This window comes from Phyllostomus hastatus, unplaced genomic scaffold (genome assembly GCF_019186645.2).
Source record: "Phyllostomus hastatus isolate PE091 unplaced genomic scaffold, TTU_PhHast_1.1 phas_contig_402, whole genome shotgun sequence".
Classification (NCBI taxonomy): Eukaryota; Metazoa; Chordata; class Mammalia; order Chiroptera; family Phyllostomidae; genus Phyllostomus; species Phyllostomus hastatus.
This window is the reverse complement of record NW_025333873.1, coordinates 395240-418659: the sequence shown is the minus strand read 5'-3', so window position 1 is coordinate 418659 and position 23420 is coordinate 395240. Positions and strand designations below refer to the sequence as shown.

Sequence of the window (23420 nt, the reverse complement as noted above, 5' to 3'; positions counted from 1 at the left end):
TTGGTACCAGTAATCCTTGTATAAAAGTATAGGCACCTGATTTCTTAAAAAGTCACTTTGGAGCAGAAAGGACAGGTCATTACTATTATTTTTGTAAATCAATCAAAATTATACCTATTTTTGTCCGATTGTCAAAAAATATATTTTTTGGTGTGCTGTAGAATTTTAGTAATTAGTTTGTGCCATGAGATGAAAAGAATTGAAAACCAAGTGGCTCTAACCAAGTGGCTTTGAGAACTGGAAGTGCAGGGGATGGTGTTGGGGGCATGTGGAGAGGGAGGCTCTCTGACATCTGAGCCACCCCATCCACAAATGCCTTTTGGGAAGGAATACACAGGATCCACTCCTGGGGCTGGTGTCTGAGGAAACCACCCCAAGACCCCCAAGGGTCTTGCACAGATAGGGACTGAAGTCTTTTCACTAAATGGATTTTCCATTAGCTGGTGCTTTACTGGCACTGAAATAATTCGGCCTCTCAGTTTCCCAGAGGAGCACGGCTCGATGGCCACATCCGCGGGAGAGGAGGCTGGGGAGCAGAACACAGGAGCGGGCACAGGAGCAGCGGAGGGGCTTTCCAACTCCCACCCTGCAGCTGGTCAGACTTCCCCGGAATGGCCGGTGATGAATATGTTTATGAAACAAATCCCGGAGTCAGAAATGGATTTAGGAGGGCAGCAGTGGTTGCTCAGACTGGCCTGGACCCAGTTGGTAAGTGCTGGGCCCCTGCTGATGGTCCCATCAGGGGGACTAGCTAATTCAGACCCCCACTGGGCACACAGGCACAGCCATACCCGTGGAAGGAAACCCAGAGACCATCTTGGAGGTGGGTGGCCTTGCCTCCCTTGGTAAGGGGCTGGGGAGGAGAGGGTTCTTTGCTGGAAGAGGGGAGCTGATGATGGAGCAGGATGGTCCAGGATGGACAGCCCCGAGGCCCTCTGTGCTTGGAGGGAGTCCCTGTAGACAGCCACTGTGGTGGGAAAAGAGGCTGCCTGGCAGCGGGCACAGCAGACCCCTCTCTAGTAGATGCGCATCTGGCCACAGCTGTGAAAGCTGGGATGAAACAGGCCACAGCTCCGTGCCTGGGGCCTACGGTCTTGCACTGGATGGAGACGCACATCAGAGATTTTCTCTAGAGGAGATAACTGAAGGAGCAAAGTTCTGAGAGGGGCATGCATGAAGATGAGCTGGGGCGCAGTGGCTGAACTTCAAATGGTCCAGGGGCCCCTCCAGGAGGCCAGAAGCAAGTGGTCTGGGGCCACAGTTCTCACCGGGGAGATTTTGCCCCTGTCCACCTTCCCCGAAGTCATCTGGCTTTGGAGACATTTTTTGATCATTATGACTAGTTACTGGCACCTAGTGGGTAGGGCCAGGGATGCTAACCATTCTGCAACACACAGGACTGTCCCCATAACAAAGACTTACCTGGCATAAAGCACTGGCAGTGCTGAGACTGAGAAACCCTCACCTAGTTTTAAGGGCTCGGTCTCTGGGGGCAGTTGCTCTGTGTCTGCACCCTGCTCTGGTATTACTCATCACCTGGGGAGCACTGGCCAACTTGTCTAAGCCTCATCTACTCCATCTGTGAGATGGGAGTAATAACGGGACATAGTTCAGGGGATTGAAGAATACAGTGATGCATGTGGACACGCTTAGCCCGGTGCCTGGCCCCTGGCGCAGAGTCTCCGGGAACAGCGCTTTTAATGACACGCGGGAAGGAGAAGCGGCTGGGTGAGACTAGAGAAACACTAACACAGAGAGAAAAGTCAGGAGGGTCTGTGTTTTCATCAATGCAGACACATGCAGCATTTAGCAGTGGTGGCGCGTGTTTCCTATTCAAAGCCTCTCCTGTGTGGGAAGTAGGAAACGACGGAGAAGAAACGCTGAAAGCAAGGCAGCACCACGGCTCATGCTGTGGTTGGGTGGCCAAACTAGTCACTCAGAGCTGACAAGTCCCGTTAGGTACTTCATGTTCATTGTCTATTTAATCGTCATAGGTTCCTACCTCTGGAGGTCGGTACAATTGAATGGGAGAAAACCTGTTCCTGAAGGCAGCGTTATTTTGGGCAACACAAGGAGCAGGGTAGGTGGTGAATGAGGGACCTCCTTGGTGAGATGGGATCTGAGCTGAGAGTAACCGGGGTCACCAGTTGGCCTTGAACCTCTAAGGCCACACCGGGCAGCACACTAGTTCATCGAACACTCTCTTGAAGCTGTTCAGATAAGATGTCTGGAATGAGGTGGTGGGTTCAAGTGAAACTTGAGTTCAGCTGACCTCTTGATGCACCTGGATCCCTGAAGGACCACCCAAATGCACTGACTTCCTGGGGCTGGAACCCCAGCTCACCCACTTATGAACCCTTGTAAGCTTGGGTGAGTTACTTAAGTCTTCACTGCAGTTCCCTCAGATGAAAAATGAAGATAGAGTCAGCACCTACTGCAGAAGGCCACTGTCCGGAATAAATGGGTTAACACAGAACCATGTCCAGAAGGGTGCTGGCTACAGAACCAGTGCTAGTTACCGTCTGCATGTTGACTGTAATGATGGAAAAGAGGAAGACATGGCCCTAGAGCACAGGTGGCAAACACAAGGCCCGCGGGCCGAATCCGGCCCTCCACCTTGTTTCATCCGCCCAGCACCTTGTTTCTACCCGGCAGCATCGCCGAGCTCTCGCTTAACTGTTAAAGAGTAGTTACATTCACACAGTCCTAAAATTACATCCGGCCCTTGGAAGGTAACTGTGAGGCTGATGTGGCCCCTGGTGAACATGAGTTTGACACCCCTGCCCTAGAGGTTTTCCTTTAGAAATCTGCCTTTGCTTTGATTCCCAGGAGAGGCTGGAGTGGCAGTTGCAATGGGTCCACTCCCAAGGGGGTACAGAGAAAACTCAGAGAGGAAAGGTGGTATCAGGTGGGGAAGGTGACATGTTGGCGACCTGTGCCACTGGCAGACTCACCTAGAGGAGCCGGTATGAGTCTGGGTCTGGGGAAGAGCTTTTCCCTTCATCTAACCACGCCCCCTGCCCCCCCCGCCCCCCCCGCCCCCCCGCCCCCCCCGCCTGGGTTCCCAGCTATCTGCACACTTGTGCCGCGAGCCAGTAGCCTGAAGTGCTGGGATCCAGGTAGAAGAACACACTCAGAAGTTTTTCATCGATGTGGTTTCCTGTTCTTTAAATTGGGGTAGCAACTGGACTGGTGCATCTGTCTTCCTTCTAGGGGATCCAATACATATTTTTCCAGGGAAGCCAACACAGTTAAGAGGGAACTTGTTAACCAGGAGGCCGCTCGGGCTTCACACATTTACAGACACATGGTGTTTCTCTCTTGCCTTCCCCTAAGGCACCGGTTTGCTGATGTCTTCAATACGCACTCAGATAAAACATTTTGCTCTGAGGTTGATGAGCCAGCCAAGAGAGGGAGGTAAGGCAGGGAGAAGGACGAATGGGGCTGGGGGTGAAGCGGGGACACAAGCCAGCATCAGAGCCAGAGGACAGACATGGTTTGAGGGCCTCCTTTCAACAATGAGGACACCCACGTGCCTGGTGACACATGACCTGGACAGTGAGTGGCCAGTGGGAAGCAGGACTCAGAGCTCTTGGCTTCCAGAAACGGTGATCGTTTACTCCAGACATCTAGGACCCAAATGGCCCAAGTCCGATTTCGGGACGTGTGTGGATGTCTCCTTTGGGGTGGCCTTCCTGAGGTGCAGTGTGTCCCCAGCACACACCCCCAGACCCAAGGGGGACCATGGAGAGGGGTGTGGCCAAGCCTGGACATGCAGGCATGGAGGTCACCATGGGGGACAGGGCCAGGGTGGGAAGAAAAGAGGGCAGTGCAGGCTGGAAGCCAGAGCTCCGTGAGTCCCCTGGTCTGGTGTGGAGTCCCCTGAGTGTGGCCTCCATTCCTACATGCGAGGTTCCCACCGATGGCAGGGAAGGGGCCCCCTCTCTGGTCTGCCCCCTGCCCAGTTCTGACAATGGGTGTGACCTCTGTTTCCCTGCTCATGGGGGTTGCCATTGGGAAGTGGCCAAGAAGGAGAATTTCTTGCCAGCTCTCTTCTGTCAAAGTGGAGCTGATTTATAGCTTTAATATTTACAACCTGGGAGAGGATCTCAGGGACAGACAGCTTCTGTGATTAAATCTGAATAAACGGGTTCTAAAACCAGCCGTGAGTCTGGCGACAGTAATAATAGCAGAGCTACAGCACGGCAGCGGGGTTTTCTACATCCACCTTCATCACTTACTGGCATGTAACCTTGGATAATCTCTCTAGGCCTTGGCTCCATCATCTGTAGAATGAGGACAATAGTCACACAGTAGTCCCTCCCCCCTTATCCTTGGAGGATACATCCCAAGCCCCCCAGTGGATGCCTGAAACCTTGAACAGCACTGAACCCTATATATACTATGTTTTTTTTTCACATACGGACACACCTTTTCACTTAAAGGGAACACTTTATGGCTTCTCGCTGGCATAGCTGAATACCAGCATCACATTGTTGTGCTTTGGGGCCATTATTAAGTCAAATAAAAGTCACTTGAACACAAGTGTTGCTGTTCTGTGATGGCGGATCTGATAATGCAGAGGGCTACTAAGTGACTAAAGGGCGGGGAGCATGTACAGTGTGGACAGCTGGACAAAGGGATGGTTCGCATCCAGGATGAGGCAGGAGAGCCCTAGACTGTATCACGCTACTCAGAATGATGTGTAACTTAAAACTTATGGGTTGTTTATTTATGGGATTTTCCTTAATACTTTTAGACCATGGGTAACTAAAACCATGGAAAATGAAACCGTGGATAAAGGGGACTATTGTACCTACTTTATAGGGTTCTTGTATCACTTGCTTGATTGGGCCTCTCAGACAGAAAAGGTGACAGCAGGAAAGAGGGATGTATGAGTCCGGTGAAGGGCAGAGGGGCAGACACGACTCCTTCTAGACAGGCCAAGTGGCCGGTCAAGAAGAGAGAGGTAGGAGGGGAGAGGCAAGAACCCCTGGATGCCATGATGCATTAGCAGAAAGACAGGACTGTGGGTTTATGTAGAAAGGAGGAGCAGATGCTGAAAGGAAGAGAAAGGTGCCATAAGCCAGTCCTACAAGGTGCATACTTCACAGATGCACACAGGTGCACACGTGCGCACATGTGCACACCACAGTTGGGGACCTCCATGGTCCCTCAATGGGTCTAATGCAGCAATAAGCATTAGACCCGTTGAGGGACCAAAGTGGCCTGGCCTTTCATTTCTGCATCATCACAGCTAGCGGAGGACACAGATGTCTGCTGAATGAGTGAATGAATGAATGAATGAATGAATTCATAAATGAAGATACAGAATTTGTGATCAGTGAATAGAGAAGGATGCCAAAGCTGGAAGCATGGATAAAGTCTCTAAGAAACCACTTATAGGGAAAAGAGCAGTGACCTGAGATTCTTGGTGAATGCTCACTGTAAGTATAAGTGAGATGGGAAAGAATCCAGCAAAGAAAAGAGAGACAGGGAAAATGGAAATGCGGGAGAATCAGGACCAGGCAGAGCCAGCATGGCCAGTGGGGGAGTTTACGGGACGGATGTACTTCAGTGCATCCAGCAGAACAAATGTCACAGAGGCTGAAGCAGGCCATGTGTTTGTCAGTGACCTTTGAAGAGCTGTTCCATCACCAGAAGGGAGAGCACTGGCCCACTGAACATGGGGACGCTGTGTTGGTGAATCAACTAAGTCACCAGGCAACCTTTCTGAGAGGGGGCAACATGCTTCCTCCAGACGTGGGAGAGTAGGAAATAGCAGAGGACAGGGTGGGGTGAACCAGGGCCCTCCTCAGAGACAGGAGGGGCAGAGGATGGTAGTGGCTTTAGCAGATCTGAGGTCACTACCTGGAAGTCAGGGTTAAGTCAGCAGAAAGATTCATAGAACAGGCATTTCAGGCTGGAGCAGCGACAATCAACGACATGTATTCCTGTTTGCACTTCATATTTGGGAGTAGCTGTCCTACCCGCCCAGTCTGACCCAGCCCACACTCACTGCCAGCGGGTTGGACACCGATGACATACTCATTAAACTGCTAATTTAATGGCAATTTCCTCTGAACATGACAGTCTGGTAAGGTGTCCTTCAGAGAAATCCCATGCCCTTGGAAACTCGGCGGAGTGAACCCAGTCTCGTACTGAGGGGAGGCATGCTTCTCATCCTCTGATGCTGAGCTCTGGCTATAACTGGTCACCTGGCATCACATAAAAGCAGGAGACAGAGGCTGAGTCCATGCACATGTTTGCAAATCCCCAACCGGTCACTTACCTGGGACTTTGCATCCTCGCCTTTGCTCTTGACACATGGACTTAACCTGAGGTTATAGATCTCTGGGTTTTTCTGCCTTTGAGACTCCAGGCACTTCTGTCTCTGTCGGATGTTGCCCTTCTGGATGGAGGAATCCTTGGGAACTCTAGAAAGAAGCCACGGGAGAGGTGAGAATCCGTGGCTCTTGGGATGTTTACACTAGCAGCTAAGAGGTGGGGGCAGTGCTTTGAGAATGGCAGGGGCATTTTTTCCTGGGTCCTGCTGGGGAGGAGAATACACTTAGGAACAAGGCAGCAAGGAAGGACCCAGGAGTCAAAGGTCAGATGGAGCTGGAAGGGAGGCAGCGGCTGCCCATCTATGTCCTTGGGTCACGTCGGGGGTCGGGGGATGGCAGTCAGACCCCAGCAGCTGAGAAGCACTGATCCGAGCTAACCTCAGTCCCTGATGCTACTGATTAGCGTAACTCCTCTTTGGGTGTCACGGGTCAGAGGGAGCTCACTTGACTTCTCAGACCTCTACGTACTAAAAAGCCCTCATCCTGCTGGCCATAGGCTGTCCCTTTTCCAGACCAAGTCGGCTGAGGGCCTTTCCTGGCAGCCACCAAAGGCTCACGTAGTAGGGAAGGTACCTGAGTTCTGGGTAGACGTTCTCCAGGTACCACTTGAAGCTCTGGCAGTGCAGTTTCCTCCTCAGGTCCACTCTGCTCTCAATGCTGGGGGTGAACAGGAGGATAGAACACAGCCGTGTCACGGGCAGGTACCAGGCTGGGTGGCACAACGCACAGCCTGTGCCCATGCTCTGCGCCCACCTCTGTCTGGAGGGTGCTGAAAGAATTAACCAGGAGACATTTCTAGAGCCCCAGGCAGAGCTACGGAAATACTGAGTAATACCTCACAATGGTGCGGTAATGACACCAAGGCCTTGTGCTTTAACTTCAAAATGGATTTTGGGGGTATTTTGACTTTTCACTAAAAACGAGGCTACAAGGACAGTCCGTGTGTTGTAATAATTCACCATCGGGGCTCTGAGTCTACTTGCTCGCACATCCCTGTTAGGATTCTGCAGTTGAAATACCACCCCAGACCACCCCAGCCTCAAAGAATCCTCTTCTTTGGTTGGTTCCGGGGCCTCATCATCTAGTTGCTCATCAAATATTTATTGGGCACCTACTATGTGCCAGGCATGTGTCCAGTGCGGGATATAATGATGAGCTTTTGAGTAATAGAGAAAGGTAATGAAATAAGCGATCCCAACCGGATGAGGACAGGGGCTGGGCAGGCACGGACTGCGGGAGCACTGCAGGGGTGTGCCCTTGCTCAGCAGTTCTGTGGTGGTCAGTGTGGTAACGCCGAAGGAGGAGTGGACGTTACCTAGACAAACCAGAAAGTGGGTAAAGCAGGCACCGGGGAGAGGCAGGGGACTAGCAGGGAGTAATGCACGTGAAGAAGTGAGAGGGTGTGGGCAGGAGCAGCTCTGTGGGAGGGGAACATATGTGTATGCGCAAATGTGTGTGCACGGGGGGATGGAAGAGAGGAAACGAGTGGGATGAGAGACAAAGATACAGACCTATAGTGGCTTGTGAGGCGAGGCTCTGTGGAGGAGGTGGGACTTTATTTTTAGGGCAGTGGTGTCACAGATGGGTTCTGAGCAGAGCATAATGTGATGATGCTTGCAGTTTAAGGGCGTCTTATGGATCACAAATGGGTCTGATGGGGCGAAGCTGGAGGCAGCGAGAGCCATTAGCAGGTGGTTGTAGAAACCTGGGTGCTGATCATGATTTCAGGTAGAAAAGCCGGGGTGGGAATGGAGAGAAGTGACAGGTTCGAGTCCCTCCACTTCTCCCCATCTGCACCACCAGCACCAGCTGAGTTCCATCTGCACCTTGTCGCTCCTGGGCATCCACATGGAATGGCCCTGCTCTATCCGGCCATGCCCCTCCTGCCACCCAAGCCTGCACCAGGCACTGTCTTAGCACCAAGACTTTTTATATAGCACTAACAACAGTTTGTCACCAGACCCTAAGCAACACAGGGACAGGGATGACTTTCAAAAAAAATGCTAAATGTTCAGTGTTTAGCAGGGACCTGGGTGCTCAGTGATGCCGGGATGTGGTGACTGTTTGGACGTGAGGGGGGAGGGAGGAGTGCAGGCTGACACCCAGATTTCTGACTTGGGCCACAGGATGTAAGGAAGAGCATTCACTGAGACGGGGAACAGGGGCTGAGGAGCAAGTGTGGGCGCCAAGTGGATGAGTTCGGCTGGAACCTGAGTTGGAGGAGACGCCCAGGCAGAGATGTCTGGTTGATACTTGGACGTAAGGGACTGGAGCTCAGAGGGGAGGTCCGGGTTAGAGACGGACACGTGAGTAGCAGCAGCACTGAAGGGGTGGCTGATGCCAGAGAGACCGCACGGTAAGAAGACGGCTATGACAGACCCTCGGGGAAGACCGACATGTAAGGGCGGCAAGGGGAAACTGAGGTTGAAAACGAGACCTCAAAGGCAGAGCCTGAGCAGCAGGACTAAAGCCTGGACAGTCGTTACAGAAATCCAGAGATCGGAGGTGTGCTGAGAGTGGGGGGCGGGGTGGGAGAAGACTCGCACGAATGGGGTAACACAGAGAACGGTATGGGGTCCGAGGGAGTCAGGGGTGAGCAGGGGGGAGCACTCAGAGGGGGCGGGGCAGGCAGCTGTTTCATGAAGCTTGGCTTTCGAGGAGGAGAGGACAGGGGGCAGGTAATGAGCACAGTAGGAGTGAAGGAGAGTTTGGTAGTGTTTTCTTTCTTTTTCTTCTTCCTTTTCATGCCATTTTGAAGATGGAAGACACTGAATAAGTTCAAATGGTGGTGGGCACCATGCAGTGGAGGAGGCATGAGTGATCAGGGAGAGAGTGGAGACACATGGAGGGCCACGCCCCCTGGAGCAGTGTTTCCCACACTGTCTGCACCTTAGAATCACCAGGACAGGGGTGTCTTTAAAAAAAAAATATCCTGCAGCGCAGGCCACACCCCGGATTACAGCAACCCCCTGGGAGTGGATTAGAGGCCTCAGTAGCTTCCGAAGCTCCCTGGGTGACATTGCAGTGAGCTGGCTATTCTGGGAACCACCCACCTCGAACCTTGCTCCTGGGGCTGAGGTCCTCTGACTAGCAACGCAGTATCAGCTGGAAACTTATTAGAAATGCAGTCCTGCCGAACCGGCATGCACTTTTTAACGAGATCCCCAGGAGATCCATGTGCACATTAAAGTTTGATAAGCTCTGAGCCAGGAGGCAGGAGGAGATGAGTCCAGGCTGTGGGGACTCAATAAATGTTGATTTATAAATGAGTGCAGGAATGAAAGGTGTGTCTGGAGTACAGGTAGAGGGCTGGCCTGCCCCAGCAGGAGGCAAACCCCGTCCTCTGAGATGAAAGGGACAGAGAAGGATGGTGCAGATACAGTGCAGTGTATAGTTTGGTTCGTTTTAGGAAGTGGATGCCATCTCTGTCATCTATAAAACGGATGTCATCTGTTGTGAGTGACAGAAGGGGCGTGGACTCGGTGGCTGGGGAGAGTGGAGAAGATTTAGAAGGAGCTGGAGGGGAAACGCTGGCCAGGAGAGGGGGCGGGGCCAGTAAGCACAGCAAGGGCCTCCCTGAGGCTGATGGCTGCAGAGTGCTACCAGTCCCAGCTGATAATTCCCAGGACCATTCGGCAGCCTGTGCAGAGGGGAGGAAAAGGTAATAGAACCGGGTTCATCCAGGGCTGAGAAAACTTTGCCCGGGGTGTTGATAGAGGCACAGCAGGGCAACAGATTTGAGGGCGTCTTTCTAGTCCTCCTTTTAGGCAAGAGAACAGAACCTAAGCGGGAGAGGGAAGGAAGTGAAGAAAGGAGAGGCGGATGGGCATGGCCAATGAACTGGCAGTTTGGTGAGGACTGCAATGAAGGCCTTGGGAAGCTCCTGGAGGGAAAGTGGGGGACGGCATGGGTTAATGGCTTAAGAGGTGCAGATCATTTGGTCAGGGTCTGATTTAACCCCCTGGAGCAGTGATGGGATCAGCTTATGAAGTGTAGGTTGCAAAAAACCCACCTGCTCCACAGCCTCAGCCTGACCAATGGGTGACATTAACATAGCAAAAAGTCACTGGCTGCCCCCCACTTCCCCCAGAGACAGATAACATAAACAAAGCTGCCACTTTTCCTTGCTTGAATCAGCTTTGGGTTGGGGAGTGCAACCTCGTGTACTTTTAGAATCAGACCGGTGTGGTTTGGGCCTCGTCCCCTCGTACAGTGGTGTGATCCAGGACAAGTACCTTAACCTGCAGAACCCTCAGTCGTCTCACCGTGAGGCAGGTAATTATACCCACGTCTTACAGTCTGGGAAGTGCTAATGAGTTAGGTATCTTCTGTAATGTCACCTGGCACTTCCTCCCTTTCCCTGTCCTCCCCCACCCCCACGAAGCTGGAACGCCGCTGTAGGGACATCTGTGCGACACCGTGTCTCCCAGGAAGGAGAAGGACTTGGGCCCGGTGGCTGAGAACCGGGAGGAAGGCACTCTGACGTGCAGGCATAGTGCTGTAGTCCCACAGCCCGCCTTTCTGGAAAGAGCTGGAAACATCCGACCACTGTACAAGGACAGCCCCACCGGAGCGGGTGGTCCGGGTTGCCAGGCAGTCATTCCACACGAGCCGCCCAGAGCCGTGCACACCCAGTGCGGGGCGGGCACAGCAGGGCTGCAGTAGGAGAGCAGCCGCAGCCTGGGGCCTGGACGGGCCTGGCGGCTCAGAACAGCTCAGTGACAGGCCCGTCAGGACCCGTCTGCCTTGGGCCTGGGAGCTGGGGCCCTTCTGGACTCTCCGTGCAAATCAACCGGAAGGGCACTTACTTTCCAAAGGGCCTCTCCAGGGCAAACGGCCGGGCAGCATAATAGTATTGCCTGTATTCATCCATCCACACTTCTGCTGTCCGCTTGGTGTTCCTGGGGGGCGGGGGACCGGGGTGTCAGGGTGGTGTTATCCGAGAGGACCCGTGAATGTATCTAGTTCAGGTACACCCGTGCGAGCAAGCAGGCAGCATTCCCCAGGCCGCCACGGTCCAGCAACACTCCTCTCCCCAGGGTGCTGGGCCGAGCCAGGTCCCACCCAGTCTCCAACGGGAACTTTACCCCAAGACACAGGACTTTAGTGGTGATGACAAACTGGTCCCCAAAAGGTCTGCACCAGAGAAATGGCCCATGTACTGAACTTCCAGGACTCAAACAAGGAGTCACGGGGAGAGAAGAGCCAGGAGAGTCCGGCACATCTGTGTGGCACCAGTAGCCGAGAGGACAGACAGTGGTGCATTGGTCGCCTCCCCCCAGGCCATCCCCGGGCCCCTGCTCCAGGTGCGCCCCCCCCGCCTTTACACAGAACACACGCCGAGGTCCCCGCTCTCCCAGCCTTCCCCGAGATCTAAGCAACTAGCTTCTTGCAGGTGTGAAGAATGAAGTAATCAAGCCGTCTCAGATATTTTGCCAGCACTCAGGCGTTTTTTTTTTACATCGGGAATTGTTCTGAGTCTGACTCCAAAGGTCACAGAAAAAAGGCCGGGAGGAAGAGAGGCAGTGAGAAATGTCACCATTCAGCCATCAGAGAGGCAGGGCTATCAGGAGGAGCCCCGGAGCGCAGAAAAAACACCCCAGAAAACAACCAGGTGCCAGGGGCAGGCAGTGTGGGGAGGAGCACCCGCTGAGGCCCTCGGCAGTGAACTTGGGGTCTCACTGAAGACGGTGTGCGCCTCCAGATTTCTGGTTCCATTTGGAGCAGAGGCATTTGAGAGAGGGGCATGGCAAGCCCTTCCAAGGTGGTGGGCCAGCAATGAGTCAGGCACACACAGCCCCGTTTGGGGGGCCATGAAGGCTGTTCTTGCCTTGCTGACCCTTCTACTGGCTGAACCATCAGCAAACCGAAGCTGCTCAGGAGACAGCTCCACCTCGTTTCTTTAACCACGGAGTGGCCGGGGTCCAGTCTCACGGACGGTGGGTGTTCTGGAGCCCCAGGTTGTGCCCCTCACTCCCGGGCTGTCCCCACGCTACATCACAGCCACGTCGCTTTCCCACACCAGACGTCAGCTCCTCTGTCCCTTCTGAAGACTCAAGAGCTGAGGCAGCCCCACCTCTGTTCCCTGCTGCTGCTCCTGCCTGCTGGGAGTCTCACCGCCCCACCCTTGCCCTCCACATTGCCACAAAAGGTGCCAACTTTCCCATGGCTCAAACCCATGTCTCCTGTGCGACTGCAGTGCCAGGGTGTGACCCATACCTGTTCGTGTATGTGGAAAACTGAGGAAGGAAGAACACGGAGGAGGAAAGTGGCACCCCGAAGGAAGAAAACCACCAAATGAGGTGCTTAGTCCTCCTTCCCCCAAATGGACAAAACGATAGGGGAAAGTGGAAGAAATGGGCGAGTGGACCTTTCAAATGAGAAAAGACAAGAGAATTAGGGAAAAGGAGAGAAGATGCTAGAGGGAAAAAAAGGAATACGTTACACATGAGTCTATTTTAAAGGAGAGGGACAAGGCTGAAAGGGAAGAAATGGAGCAAAGGAGGAGGCTGTAGGCAGGGAGAGGGCAGGAAACGGCCCGTGGGCACCGCTGGGTCACTGAGTCCCTGGCGTCTTGTCCTTCCCTGGGCAGGAGACGAGAGCACCCTGGGAGAGGAGCCCCGGCCGCAGGGTCTGCCCTGGCCTGGACCCTTTCTGTGCACAGGCGAGGCCCTGGCACAGCCATGGGCCTTGAACCCACTGTGCCCCCCTGCCCCCGAATCTTCCCAAGAACCTTCTCCCTGGTGACAGCCTGCACAAAACAGCAGCAGATCTTCCAGAACTCAGAGGCCAAAAACAGCTGCCCTGCCCCATCCCTGAACAACACAGAATACCCAGAACCTTAGGCCCTGCAGAATGGCTCAGTGACTTGAAATCCCCAAGGCCCTATGTGGGACCTTGCCAGCCTGGAGGCCCCTGCCTAGTACTGGATGGGCAGGCCTGACCTCCTTGCGTAGGCAGAGGCCTGGAGAGCACCACATGCGGCTCCTGACCACCCAGAACGCTCGGGCAACCTACCGGAGAACCCGAGACAGCCGCAGCCCATCCCCAGGAAAGCCCTCCGCCACCGCGGCTCCCAGGGAGCCCCTGGGCTGCACACTTACTTTATGTACGTGTTGGCGTTTCCATCTGGGAAAACATACGGGTGCTTTTTCCGGAAGACGTGGCCCACTCGGCTGCAGGGGACGATCTCTAGGCTGCCCCCACACATCCACACTCTGAAGGAGATCTCTGCAAGAAAGCCACGCCTTCCATCACGGTTCCGCCTCCTGGACAAGGAGGGGTTGGGACACAGGACAGCCTTGAGTTCACAGCCAACTGTGTGCTCCGCAGGCTGGGCAATCTTGGTTCCCACATCCACAAATGGGGATGAAGATAACTCAGACCTGGGAGGGTGGTCTGAGTTAACATGGGAGTGGAGGCCTGCAAGGAGGAGGAGGAGCATGCGCCTAAATCAGCCCCCGGGCACATCAGGGCCAGCTGCGATGCCCTCGTCTGGAAAGAGAAGGCTTGGGGCCACGAGAGTGCTGCTTTTGGACACACAGAAGGTGTCAGTGTGGAAGCCAGATCAGACTCCCTCACAAGACCTCAGAGGGTTAGAACCAGGACTGATGAGAAAGAATTTCCATTTGAAAATATGGAAAAATTTGCTGACAGTCAAGGTCGAGACAGAAGTGGCCGACATGGAGATAGGGAGTTTCACACTCTGGCAGGCTAGCAAACCACATGGCTGGTTCCAGGAGGCACCTCCCAATACCCAGACTGCAATCCTACCACTCTGCAAGGACACCTGAATTGTAGCCTTCCCAAGAGGACTGAGAGTAGCCACAGAATATGCTAGAAGCCTCAATGCTATTGCTGGGTGTGCTCCATCAGGTGGGGACTCTGCACACACCCCCATTTCTTCCTGGTTGGCTGCTGTTGCTGCTGCTGCTGCTGCCACGACCTCGGGAACCTCAGGGAGGAGAGTGGAGTTAGCAGACAGGCTGGGCTGGGCACTTCTCCCTGGGGCTGCTTCTCAGCGGGTTGGGGGCAGTGGTTCTGCCCCGGAAGGAAGCAGCAGCAGACCAACATGGCTGGGGTGTATCTTACCACTGCCATTGTTCAGAATTGCCAGCACATATTGATAATAAAAAGCAGAATAACTGTTAGACACTGTTATTATTGCTTTTAACTTCTCTAGAAGTGCACCCCCTTGCTGACTGCTCCCAGAGCAGGCCACCCATTTGCACTCTACTAGGTATTACTAGGTACGCCACGAGTGGGAAGAGCCAGCTTCCCAACAGGGAATTCCTGCCTGGCCCTAGCTTCCATAGTCAAGTGTAAGTACGAGGAAGACAGGCCGGCTCAGGAAAAAAATCTATGCCATTGGTGACTGTCCCTTGGAGGTGCCATGTGGCAGCAGGCTGGGTGCCCATGGACAGGAATTAGGATGTGAATATTCCAGTGCCTTCCCACCGCACAGGTGCCCTGCACCACCCAGCACCTTGGGCCCCACCTCCCTTTGTCTCTTCTCTGTCCCTCCCACTTCCTGCTCTGTGTCTCCCTTCGTTTCAGTGACCCAAGCAGGTGCCTAGACCTCTTCTTTACCCTGATCCTCACCTGCTCTCTCCCTCACCAGTCCTCAGCCACCCTTGTCCCCTACTTCCTCCTGCCATGTGTCCCTGGAAAGGCCACAGAGTTGCACACAAGACTTCCCTGTCTCCACATCTGCCCAGGTGCTGTCCCGGATGGACTACACCTCACTCCCAGGAAGCTCGGATGTCCCTCAGAGTGGGGACAACATGCACACTAGGACGAGGAAAGGACTCGAGGGTGCCACCGAGTGATGGCAGAAACACGGAGTGGGGGAGAAACAAGAAGAGCTTGGCTTTGGGGCCAGTGGCCCGAGTCTGCAGTGTCCTACTAGCTGCGTTTGTGGGGACGCCTGCCTGACCTTGCTGAGGCCAGGTCTTCTTGTTCATCAAATGAAAACCATAAAAACACTCTGCAGGATTGCTGTTGACATCCAACGAAACAGGATTCTGAGAGTGACTGAAACCTCCGGTGGGATGCAGAGAGCAGCCACAGTTGTGAAGAGATGTCCCTCTGAAGTCCGTGTCTTTAATAAAAACATGGCCACCGACGGCATGGACCACCTGTGCCCACCTGCAACTTCTTCTGCCATAAAAGGCATTTGAAATTTATGGACTTAACGCTCGAGATTTCTACTCTCCATCAAGGTCCAGGATGCATCGTGATTTGGAGTCTTGCGGGGACACCGCTAGCATCGTGTGCCCAAGCTGAGGTTCGCAGGAGATAGGAACAATGAGTGTGTTTTGCCGACAGTTTACAAGCACTCTCCACCTTGCAGAGAACGTGCCGAGGGGCTGAAGGCCTTGGCCCAGGGAATTATGTTGGTACACGTGTAAGTTCAGTCTCCGGAGATGTCTTCGGTAACAGGTCTCAAGTCTACTGTGTTCCCATCAACTCGTCTTGTTCCTGTTCCTAAAAAGGAAAATGTGCTAATCCCTCAAGACTAGAGATGGAAGCCTTGCTTACTAGATATAACCAGTGAGTTTTGTGCCAGCTTTCTTAAAAATATGTCTATGTTTTGGCTATGGTCTCTTCCTTTCCATGTATTCAAATGAGACATATGCTCCCTACTCATTTTTAAAGTGAATCCGTCCAACCTAGGCTTCAAGCCCATCCCCCACCCCCAGTCCCCTGAAACCTGCTTCTTTCCCAGTGTTTGCTGGGCCCAGCACTTTGCTTCTTTCCTGAATCTGCCGGCCTCCCTCCCCTCTGCCACAGTCACGCACAGATCCCCCCCTCCCCTTCGAAAGTACCGTCGCCTGGTCCTGGTCCTTCTCCACATTCCTTCTGGCCTCCTAGCGTTCTGCACTCCAAGGCTGCCTCTGAGTGTCTTCTCCATGCTGCTTCTTCCTCCGATGCCCATGTTCGCTTGACACCGAGGACTCACCTCCGGGCTCCAGCCCCAGCTCCCAGTGGCTGCCTGCTGCTCTGTTCAGGTGCACTGGGCCCCCTCAGACACTGTGTGTCTTCTGGCCCATCAGCGTTCCCCCCCCCCCCCCTCAGCCTGCCTCCTCTTCCTCGTTTTCCTGTGTCTGGTGCCTTTGTCCAAACCTTCTAAGCATCTCACTTCTGCCAACATCATCAACGGGAGGAAAACAACCCCTTCGTTTACTTCTGGCTGGACTTTGCTCAGTCCTCCCTCAGGTGGTGGCTTTATGAGTCACCCCAACAATCCCAGGGCTCATGGTTGTGCTTGGTCTTGTTTTCTGATGCAGAAGCAGTTCTGATCGGGCAGCTGATGGTGAGTAGCTGGGAACCGAAGCGCATCCCCCAACTCCAGAACACATGCTCTTGCCTGATTCCACCCTCCCTCACCACTGTATACCTCCCACCAGCCAATGCAGCCACGGATGCAAACATAGCAACTTCTCCATTCTCACCAACAAGAGAGACAAGTTTATAACCAGCGGTCACACTTCTCCCTCATCCACTCATTCCCCCAAGCCTGATCAATGTCTGTCTTAGATCTCCAGGCTTGGATGCCACCCAGAGGATCCTGTGGCCTTAGGAGCATAGGCGCTCCTCTCCCTGGGGACAGATTGTCATGTCTGAGCGGAGCTGAGACAGCGGGTGGCGGGCATGGCTGTGCTGCTGCAGGGGTCGGGCAGTCTGGGCGATGCAGCTTGGAGTGGTCAGAGTAGCATGATGATTCCCAGGTACTAGAGTGTGGAATATTTAAGACCTAGGACACAGAGTGGCCCTTCCTTTCTCTACTCCACTAACTCCAAGATAATAATGTCCTCAAAGACTGCTAGAGTCCTCAAAGGACTGCAAGCCAGGCCCAGAGATTCACAGATATCTGCTAGAGGCTTTGTGAAAGTCTTGTAACCCCACGGCCTGGGGCCGTGGGGGCCGGGACATCAGCATGTGTCCCTCGTAGGCAAAGCCTAGTCCCTCGCTCTCTGCTTCTTCTGGCCCCGCAACGTCACCCCTTTCTCATGTGAAGGAAGATGAAGCAAAAAGACAATGCAGGGAGTTGGCAGGGGGTCGTCACTGAGTAACCCACACAATCTCCCTGGTGACAAATGTCACATGGGAGATTCAAGTCTGCTGTGAACTCCAGGTGGGAGATGTGTAATTATTCCATCCTCAATGGGGACACGGATCCTTATTTTCTTCAACTTCCTTCAAACTTATTTTTAACTTTATTCTTTAAGCTTCCTTTAAAGTGACATTTGAGAGCACGCTGCCCTTCCCGCCCTCCACTCTTGCCTCCTTCTCTCTACTCACCAAGCCCCCAGTTGTTTTACCGGTGCGCATGGACCCCCACGCTCTGCCGGAACCAACACCTACGTGACAAATCCATGACGGTGGATGGGAGTTCAGGGGAAAAGGGACAGCTTCCTCCCTAGGAACTAAGCCACAGCTATTCATACACCTCTGCTGATCGAGGTTCTAATTTCATTTTATAGCCTGGTTTCTCAGCAGAGGCAGGAAGAGCATTAGACGTGGGCTCCACCGAGAGCTGTGGGCTGTTCTGAGTGCGGCCACATCTGCTGTGCACACCATCGCTCTACCCAGCCCACCTCTGGCTGGCTGAAACCATGGAGATCAAAGGGAGGCGGGCGGACAGTGGCGGGCAGAAAGTGGCACACGCCCCCCTGGCTATTTTTACTCATAAGGCCACACACACAAATGTGGTCCCAGGACCTTTCCTTTCAGTAATCGTCACATTCCCAGGGTCTCCTGTGCCAGAAATCCCTGTTACTATTTTTTAATGACTACACCGACTGAGGAGGGATTATCTAATTGGCCCACAAAAGGCAGCTTTGAATCTTTGAGCAAAACTGCTTCACGCCATCTGGGACAATCGCAGCTGCATGTGGGCCTCAGTCACACCACGGCCACCAAGGGCCATATGACTGCAAATGCCACGGTGGCACCCTTCGCGTTTCTGTATTCCCAGTGGGAGAGAATGGCCTCCGGGGAAGCTCACCGGGGCACTGGGCTTTAGCAAGCAGCCCAGACAAGGAACGGAGCAGAGGCCTGCTTTCACGTTGGGGGAAAAAGTGACTTTCATCAGACTCAGTGTCCTCAGATGGGGCCATTTCCCTCACCTTGGGCCACCGAGCATGGAAAGAATGAGGCTGAAAGAGGAAGCGGCGGGGAGAAGCTGCTGCAGCAGGCCTGACACACGCTCCGCTAACCCATGTGGCTCGCATGGGGCTGGGAGGGGAAGCAGAGACGCCGCACGTTACCTAGTTCATCCTCACAGCAGCCTGTGGTACAGCGGGTGGTCAGGTTCTATCGCTGCTGCAACAAACTACCACACTAACCTAGTGCGTGGGTTTGCCTGGGCCTCTGCTGAGAGCCTCCCAAGGCCAAAATCAAGGGTCCACAGGACCCTGTTCCTCTCTGGGGGCCCTGAAGAAGAATCTGCCTTCAAGCTCACTGAGGTCGTTTGCAGGACTCAGCTCCCTGTGGTTGTGGGGTGGAGGGTCCCTCTTCCTTGTTGGCTGTAGGCCAGGAGCCTCTCTACGCCCACGCTGCCCCTCCACCTGTAAACCAGCAGTGGCCAGATCAGTCCCTCTCCGGCTGCCAGTGTCTCCGACTCCTTCTGTTCCGTCTCTTCTGCCTCCAGGTGAAGAAAGTTCTCTGCTTTTAGGGGCTCACATGTTTAGACTGGCCCCCTCTGGATGATCCAGGATCATCTCGCATCTTCACAGTCAACAGCCCTGATCCCATCTGCAAAGTCCCTTTTGGTGTGTTCTCCCTGACCAAGCTGTAGCCAGCTCTGCTCGATGAGGCCTTGATCTTGGCCCCTGTCCTTGTTGAGCCTCCATTCTGCAGTTGTAGCAAGAATTCTGCTAATCCGGTTGAGAGAGAATCCCTCACCTGTGATGTTCTCTCTTAGCAACTTTCACCCACTGGCCCCCACTCGGGCCCTTGGCTCAGAGTCCCCACTTGCTCCTGTAGTCCTCTAAGTTGAGCCCCATCTCCTTCCCGTGTGGTGACAGTCTCGGCACCTATTGTGATAGTCCTGAATGATGTCTTCCTCACCATCTTAACAAGACTCAGAGTAATTTTTACTTTAACACGGGGATGAGGGAGTGGATATCCTTTGGGGGGAGGCCATTCTCCATACCTCAGAAAACACTATCTCCAGTTTAAAGACTTGGACACAGGCCCAGTGAAGTAAAGTTAACTATTTCAGGGACACTCAGCTAGTTACAATGACAGGGTTCAAACTCGGGCCCCTCTGATTCTGCAGCCCCTGTTCACGCACGCGCAGGTGTGTGTGCCAAGCCTGACGCAGCCTGCTGTCCTTGACTGCATCCAGGGCCGGGGGTGGTGGTAGCTCCTCCTTGGGCCTCACCTCATTTCTTTCCTCAGCCCTGTCTTTTGTGTTTGCTGTGCTTTAGAAATCGCCCAGGCTAAATCCAGAGATCCCATGCTCACCCTTCATGCATGTGCTAAGTCCCCCCCCCCAGAAATGTGCACACCCCCCTACACACACATACCCTCTTCTCACTGGGCAATAGCTTCCTTTGATCTCTAAAGACCAAAAGCTGTGAGTGAGATGCAGCTGGGAGGGAGTAAATGTATCAGATATATCAGGTGGCCTGTGTTATGCAAATTAGAGTTAAAGTGTACAATTTTAATGCAAAACAACTTCTGGAGGAATAAAAAGGCTAAAAGCCACATCTCCTTCCCTAAAGCCTGCTTCTATGCTAAATGCAGACCAAGTTATCAAAACTATTCAGCTCCTGCCAGAAACACTGTGGGAATACGGCACACCAGGCTCAGGCTGGGCGAGTGCTTGGGGGGTCGTCTTTCCCGGGGCAGCTGGGGTGGCTTCCGACAGAAGAGAGTGCGGTGGGGTGGCAGGCAGGGGCAGCACGGCGCTGAGGGCCCTGGTGGCCACCCGAGCCAGAGCCTTCTCCAATAACATCACGGATTTCTGTGAAACATGGTCAGTGCAACACAGGCCAACCTGTCTGGAGCCCCCAGACGCCCCGTTTCTGGGAAGAGAAACGCACCTGTCCCTGCTGTTATTTTTCTCCATGAGCTCCATTTACTGCAGTGAGACCTGTTTTACGCGGAGCCTCGTGAACTGGATGTGTGTTCACCTTCCCACCCCGGCACCTCTTCCTACGTTTCTGGATTTTGAACACACAGGGAGTGGGTTCCACCATTCCAGGCCTTAAGGACGGGAAGCCGGAGGAAGGCTCTTGCCTCTGTTCTAGGTTTAGTAGGAGGCAGGGCAGCAGGCACAGACGAATGTCATACATCACAAATACACGAGAGGGCTCAGTGCCAGGGTGCAGAGGAGAGCTGGGTGCTATGGGCACAGGGTGAGGGAGAGGTGGGTGCCAGCGTGGGCAGGGAGGTGCCCATGCACTGGGTGGGCAGCCCCAGAGCCACGCTCCTCAGCTTGGTAGAGAGACAGCACTAGGTTGTCGGAGCGTGGGCGAGTCAAGGCAGAGCCTCTGGACCGAAGGCTGGAGGGGTGAGCGAGGCCAAGGAGCGACCCAGCTGAGGAGTGTGGACCTCGTCCTTGAGACAGGAAGCCGCCAGTGGGTGGCTGCCAGGCCCGAGCAGGTGGGAGAGACCAGCATTTTAGAGAGGGCACTTTGGCGGCAGGCGTGTGGGAGAGTGGCTTTGAGGGGCGTAGACCGGAGGTGCGGGTCGTTCAGGAGAGTACTGGGGATGAAGAGAGGGGAACAGACGTGAACAATGGTGAGGAGGAGCAGACCTTCAGGACTCGGTGACCTGGGACGTGGGGAGGCCCCTCTGGCCACACCCTGCTGTGGGACCTGGGACCCGCTCGGGACACGCAGCCTCCTCCATCCCCGGCGTCCTCTCTCCTCTGCAGCGGAAGCCTCGCTCTCCTACCACATCCACCCCTGCTCGTTGCCCCACCCTGCACGGACTCCTTCAAATCCCCACCTTCGAGCACTCAGGTGCCCAGCTGTCCTCGCCCACAGGACCGGTGCTGCTCACACGCTGTACCCACCATCGGACGAGCACTGCATTTTCTCACATAAAACTCGAAGAGAAGGAAATGCAGGTGCTGGGAGCCGGCTACCGCATCATGGGATGTTGGGATGGGAGAAAAGCAAGTGTTTCCGTGATAGCTGTCGGCACTGCTTTTTCTGTGGCCTGAAAGTGTCGTGGTGGATCATGAAACATCTCTACGCAGAAGCTCTGCAGAAGCCCCTCCCTGCTTCCCTACTGGAACCCGTACTTGGTAGTGCAACCAACTCGGAAGTCGACTAGATGAAGTCACCACTTGACGTGAGCAGATGTGTGTCCTCACGGCTGTAAAGAGAAGGTTGGCCCAGATGTGCCATCGTTAACAGTCATGTGCTCTCTGAGTCCACGTGCGGCTGCCCAGTGGAAGGAGGGACATGCGCACTTGGTAGGGTTCAAGAGGGCACAAGCCCCGGCACGCAAAAGCTAGAGGGAGATGGGCTTCGACTTAGAAGAATTTTCTAACACTTCCCACAAAATTCCCAACAACAGAACACGCTGAGTCGTGAAGCGGTGAATACAACCAGCACAAGCCGCAGCTGAGCGGAGGTCAATGACTGCTGTCTGTCAAGAGTGTTGCAGAAAGAATTCACGTGGTGGCTGGAAAGAAAGGCTAGAGCACGTCGCTAAGGGCCGTGAGAGGGGCTGTGGTCATCACCACATTGACTGGCTCTGCCCAGAGAGAGAGAAACCTCCTCCCCATTGAGAACACCCGAGGTGGACCCAGCTCCAAGTCCTCCTGGGCCCGCACGGGCAGCTCTGACCCCAAACCCACAGCAAACATCCCTTCACGTCCCAGGGCTGGGTCCAAGAAGGGGACTCGGTTTGGCTGGTGGGTGTTGGGGTTTTCTGCTCTGCTTGCCAGGCTCCCGATCCAAGGCCCACATGGCAGGAGACTGGCTTTTCTGATGGATTTCCCTTCACTGCCCAGTTTGGGAGAACAGATGCTCTGGGTCAGACCAGCGGCCATAAATTTCTGGGAAATAATTCTTAGTGACTAGGAGGAAAGTCATAAAACACTCTGGAGGCAGGGACAGGAGAGAACAATGGCAGAGGACAATGCGCCGGATTACCGCTAAATGCCGGATGATCCCCGTGGATCGCCGTCCTGGCCTGCGCTCCTACTCGGGGAGCCCGTGCCAAACACAGTGCTCCGGGCACAGGGAGGAGACGGGGCCCGGCACCTGGGGACTCTTCCTCTTCCTTTACTGTGCTTTATTCCACAGAGTTACTGAAGCCTCCCTCATGGCAGGCCCCAGACCCCAACCCTTGCCCTTGTGCAGCTGATATTCCAGTCACCACCTGCTGGAAGGGAGGGAGAGAGGGAGGAAAGCTAACATTTCTGGTGCCCGTATTGTGCCCAGATTTTTGCAGACTCACCTCAAAGGGCTGATTTTCACAATGACTCCAAGAAGCCTCCCCACATTATCTTTTAAATACACAAGGAAACTGGAGGGTGTTGTCAGCCGACGGAACGGGCCTCTGACTGCTCTCTCTGCAAACCGCAGCCCTGCACCTCTGGCCGCACCGGGCCCTCTGCCTGTGCGGTTTTGGAGCCCAGCCCCTCCACCCCCAGTGACAGATAAGGACAAGATCCCCCCAGAGTTTCTGCAGCGCTCATCCCGGCCCCTCCTCGTTAACTCAGTGCTGAGTGCTATTTGCCTAGAGCAGCCAACACAGGTGACCCAGATGTTTCCAGTGTCACTGTCAATCCTGCTCTTCATTCACTTTTATCTCCAGTCTCGCTGCAACTCCAAATTCTCAAGTTCAGTGCTCCTAGCTCACACCTGCCTCTGGCCCTTGGTGTTCCTCCCTGGTCTTCCTGGCTTTTGAATGTCAGCTACCCCCTATGGGTCTGCCCAGTCCTCAGCATCCACCTGGTCCCATGGAGCTGTTCCTTGGTTGCTTCCACCCTCCCAGCAACTGCTCCTCTGGTGCCCCACCCAACCTCCCCCCACAGGGGCGACTGAGTCCCCATCCCCTGGCCCTCCCCCCAGGCACATGGGGTCCACGGACAGATTGCCA

The 23420-nt window shown here is 54.3% G+C and overlaps 1 protein-coding gene across 1 annotated transcript in view; it reads right to left on the bottom strand.

The window, feature by feature from the left end:
• GALNT14 (polypeptide N-acetylgalactosaminyltransferase 14) overlaps positions 1-23420 on the bottom strand; it is a 190214-nt gene that overhangs the window by 4805 nt on the left and 161989 nt on the right. Inside the window, exons 10-13 of the mRNA XM_045844560.1 lie at positions 13451-13577; positions 11156-11248; positions 6921-7004; positions 6293-6437 (exon numbers count right to left, since the gene is read on the bottom strand). Coding sequence (XP_045700516.1) covers positions 6293-6437; positions 6921-7004; positions 11156-11248; positions 13451-13577 — 449 coding nt within the window. The remainder of the gene's footprint in view (positions 1-6292; positions 6438-6920; positions 7005-11155; positions 11249-13450; positions 13578-23420) is intronic.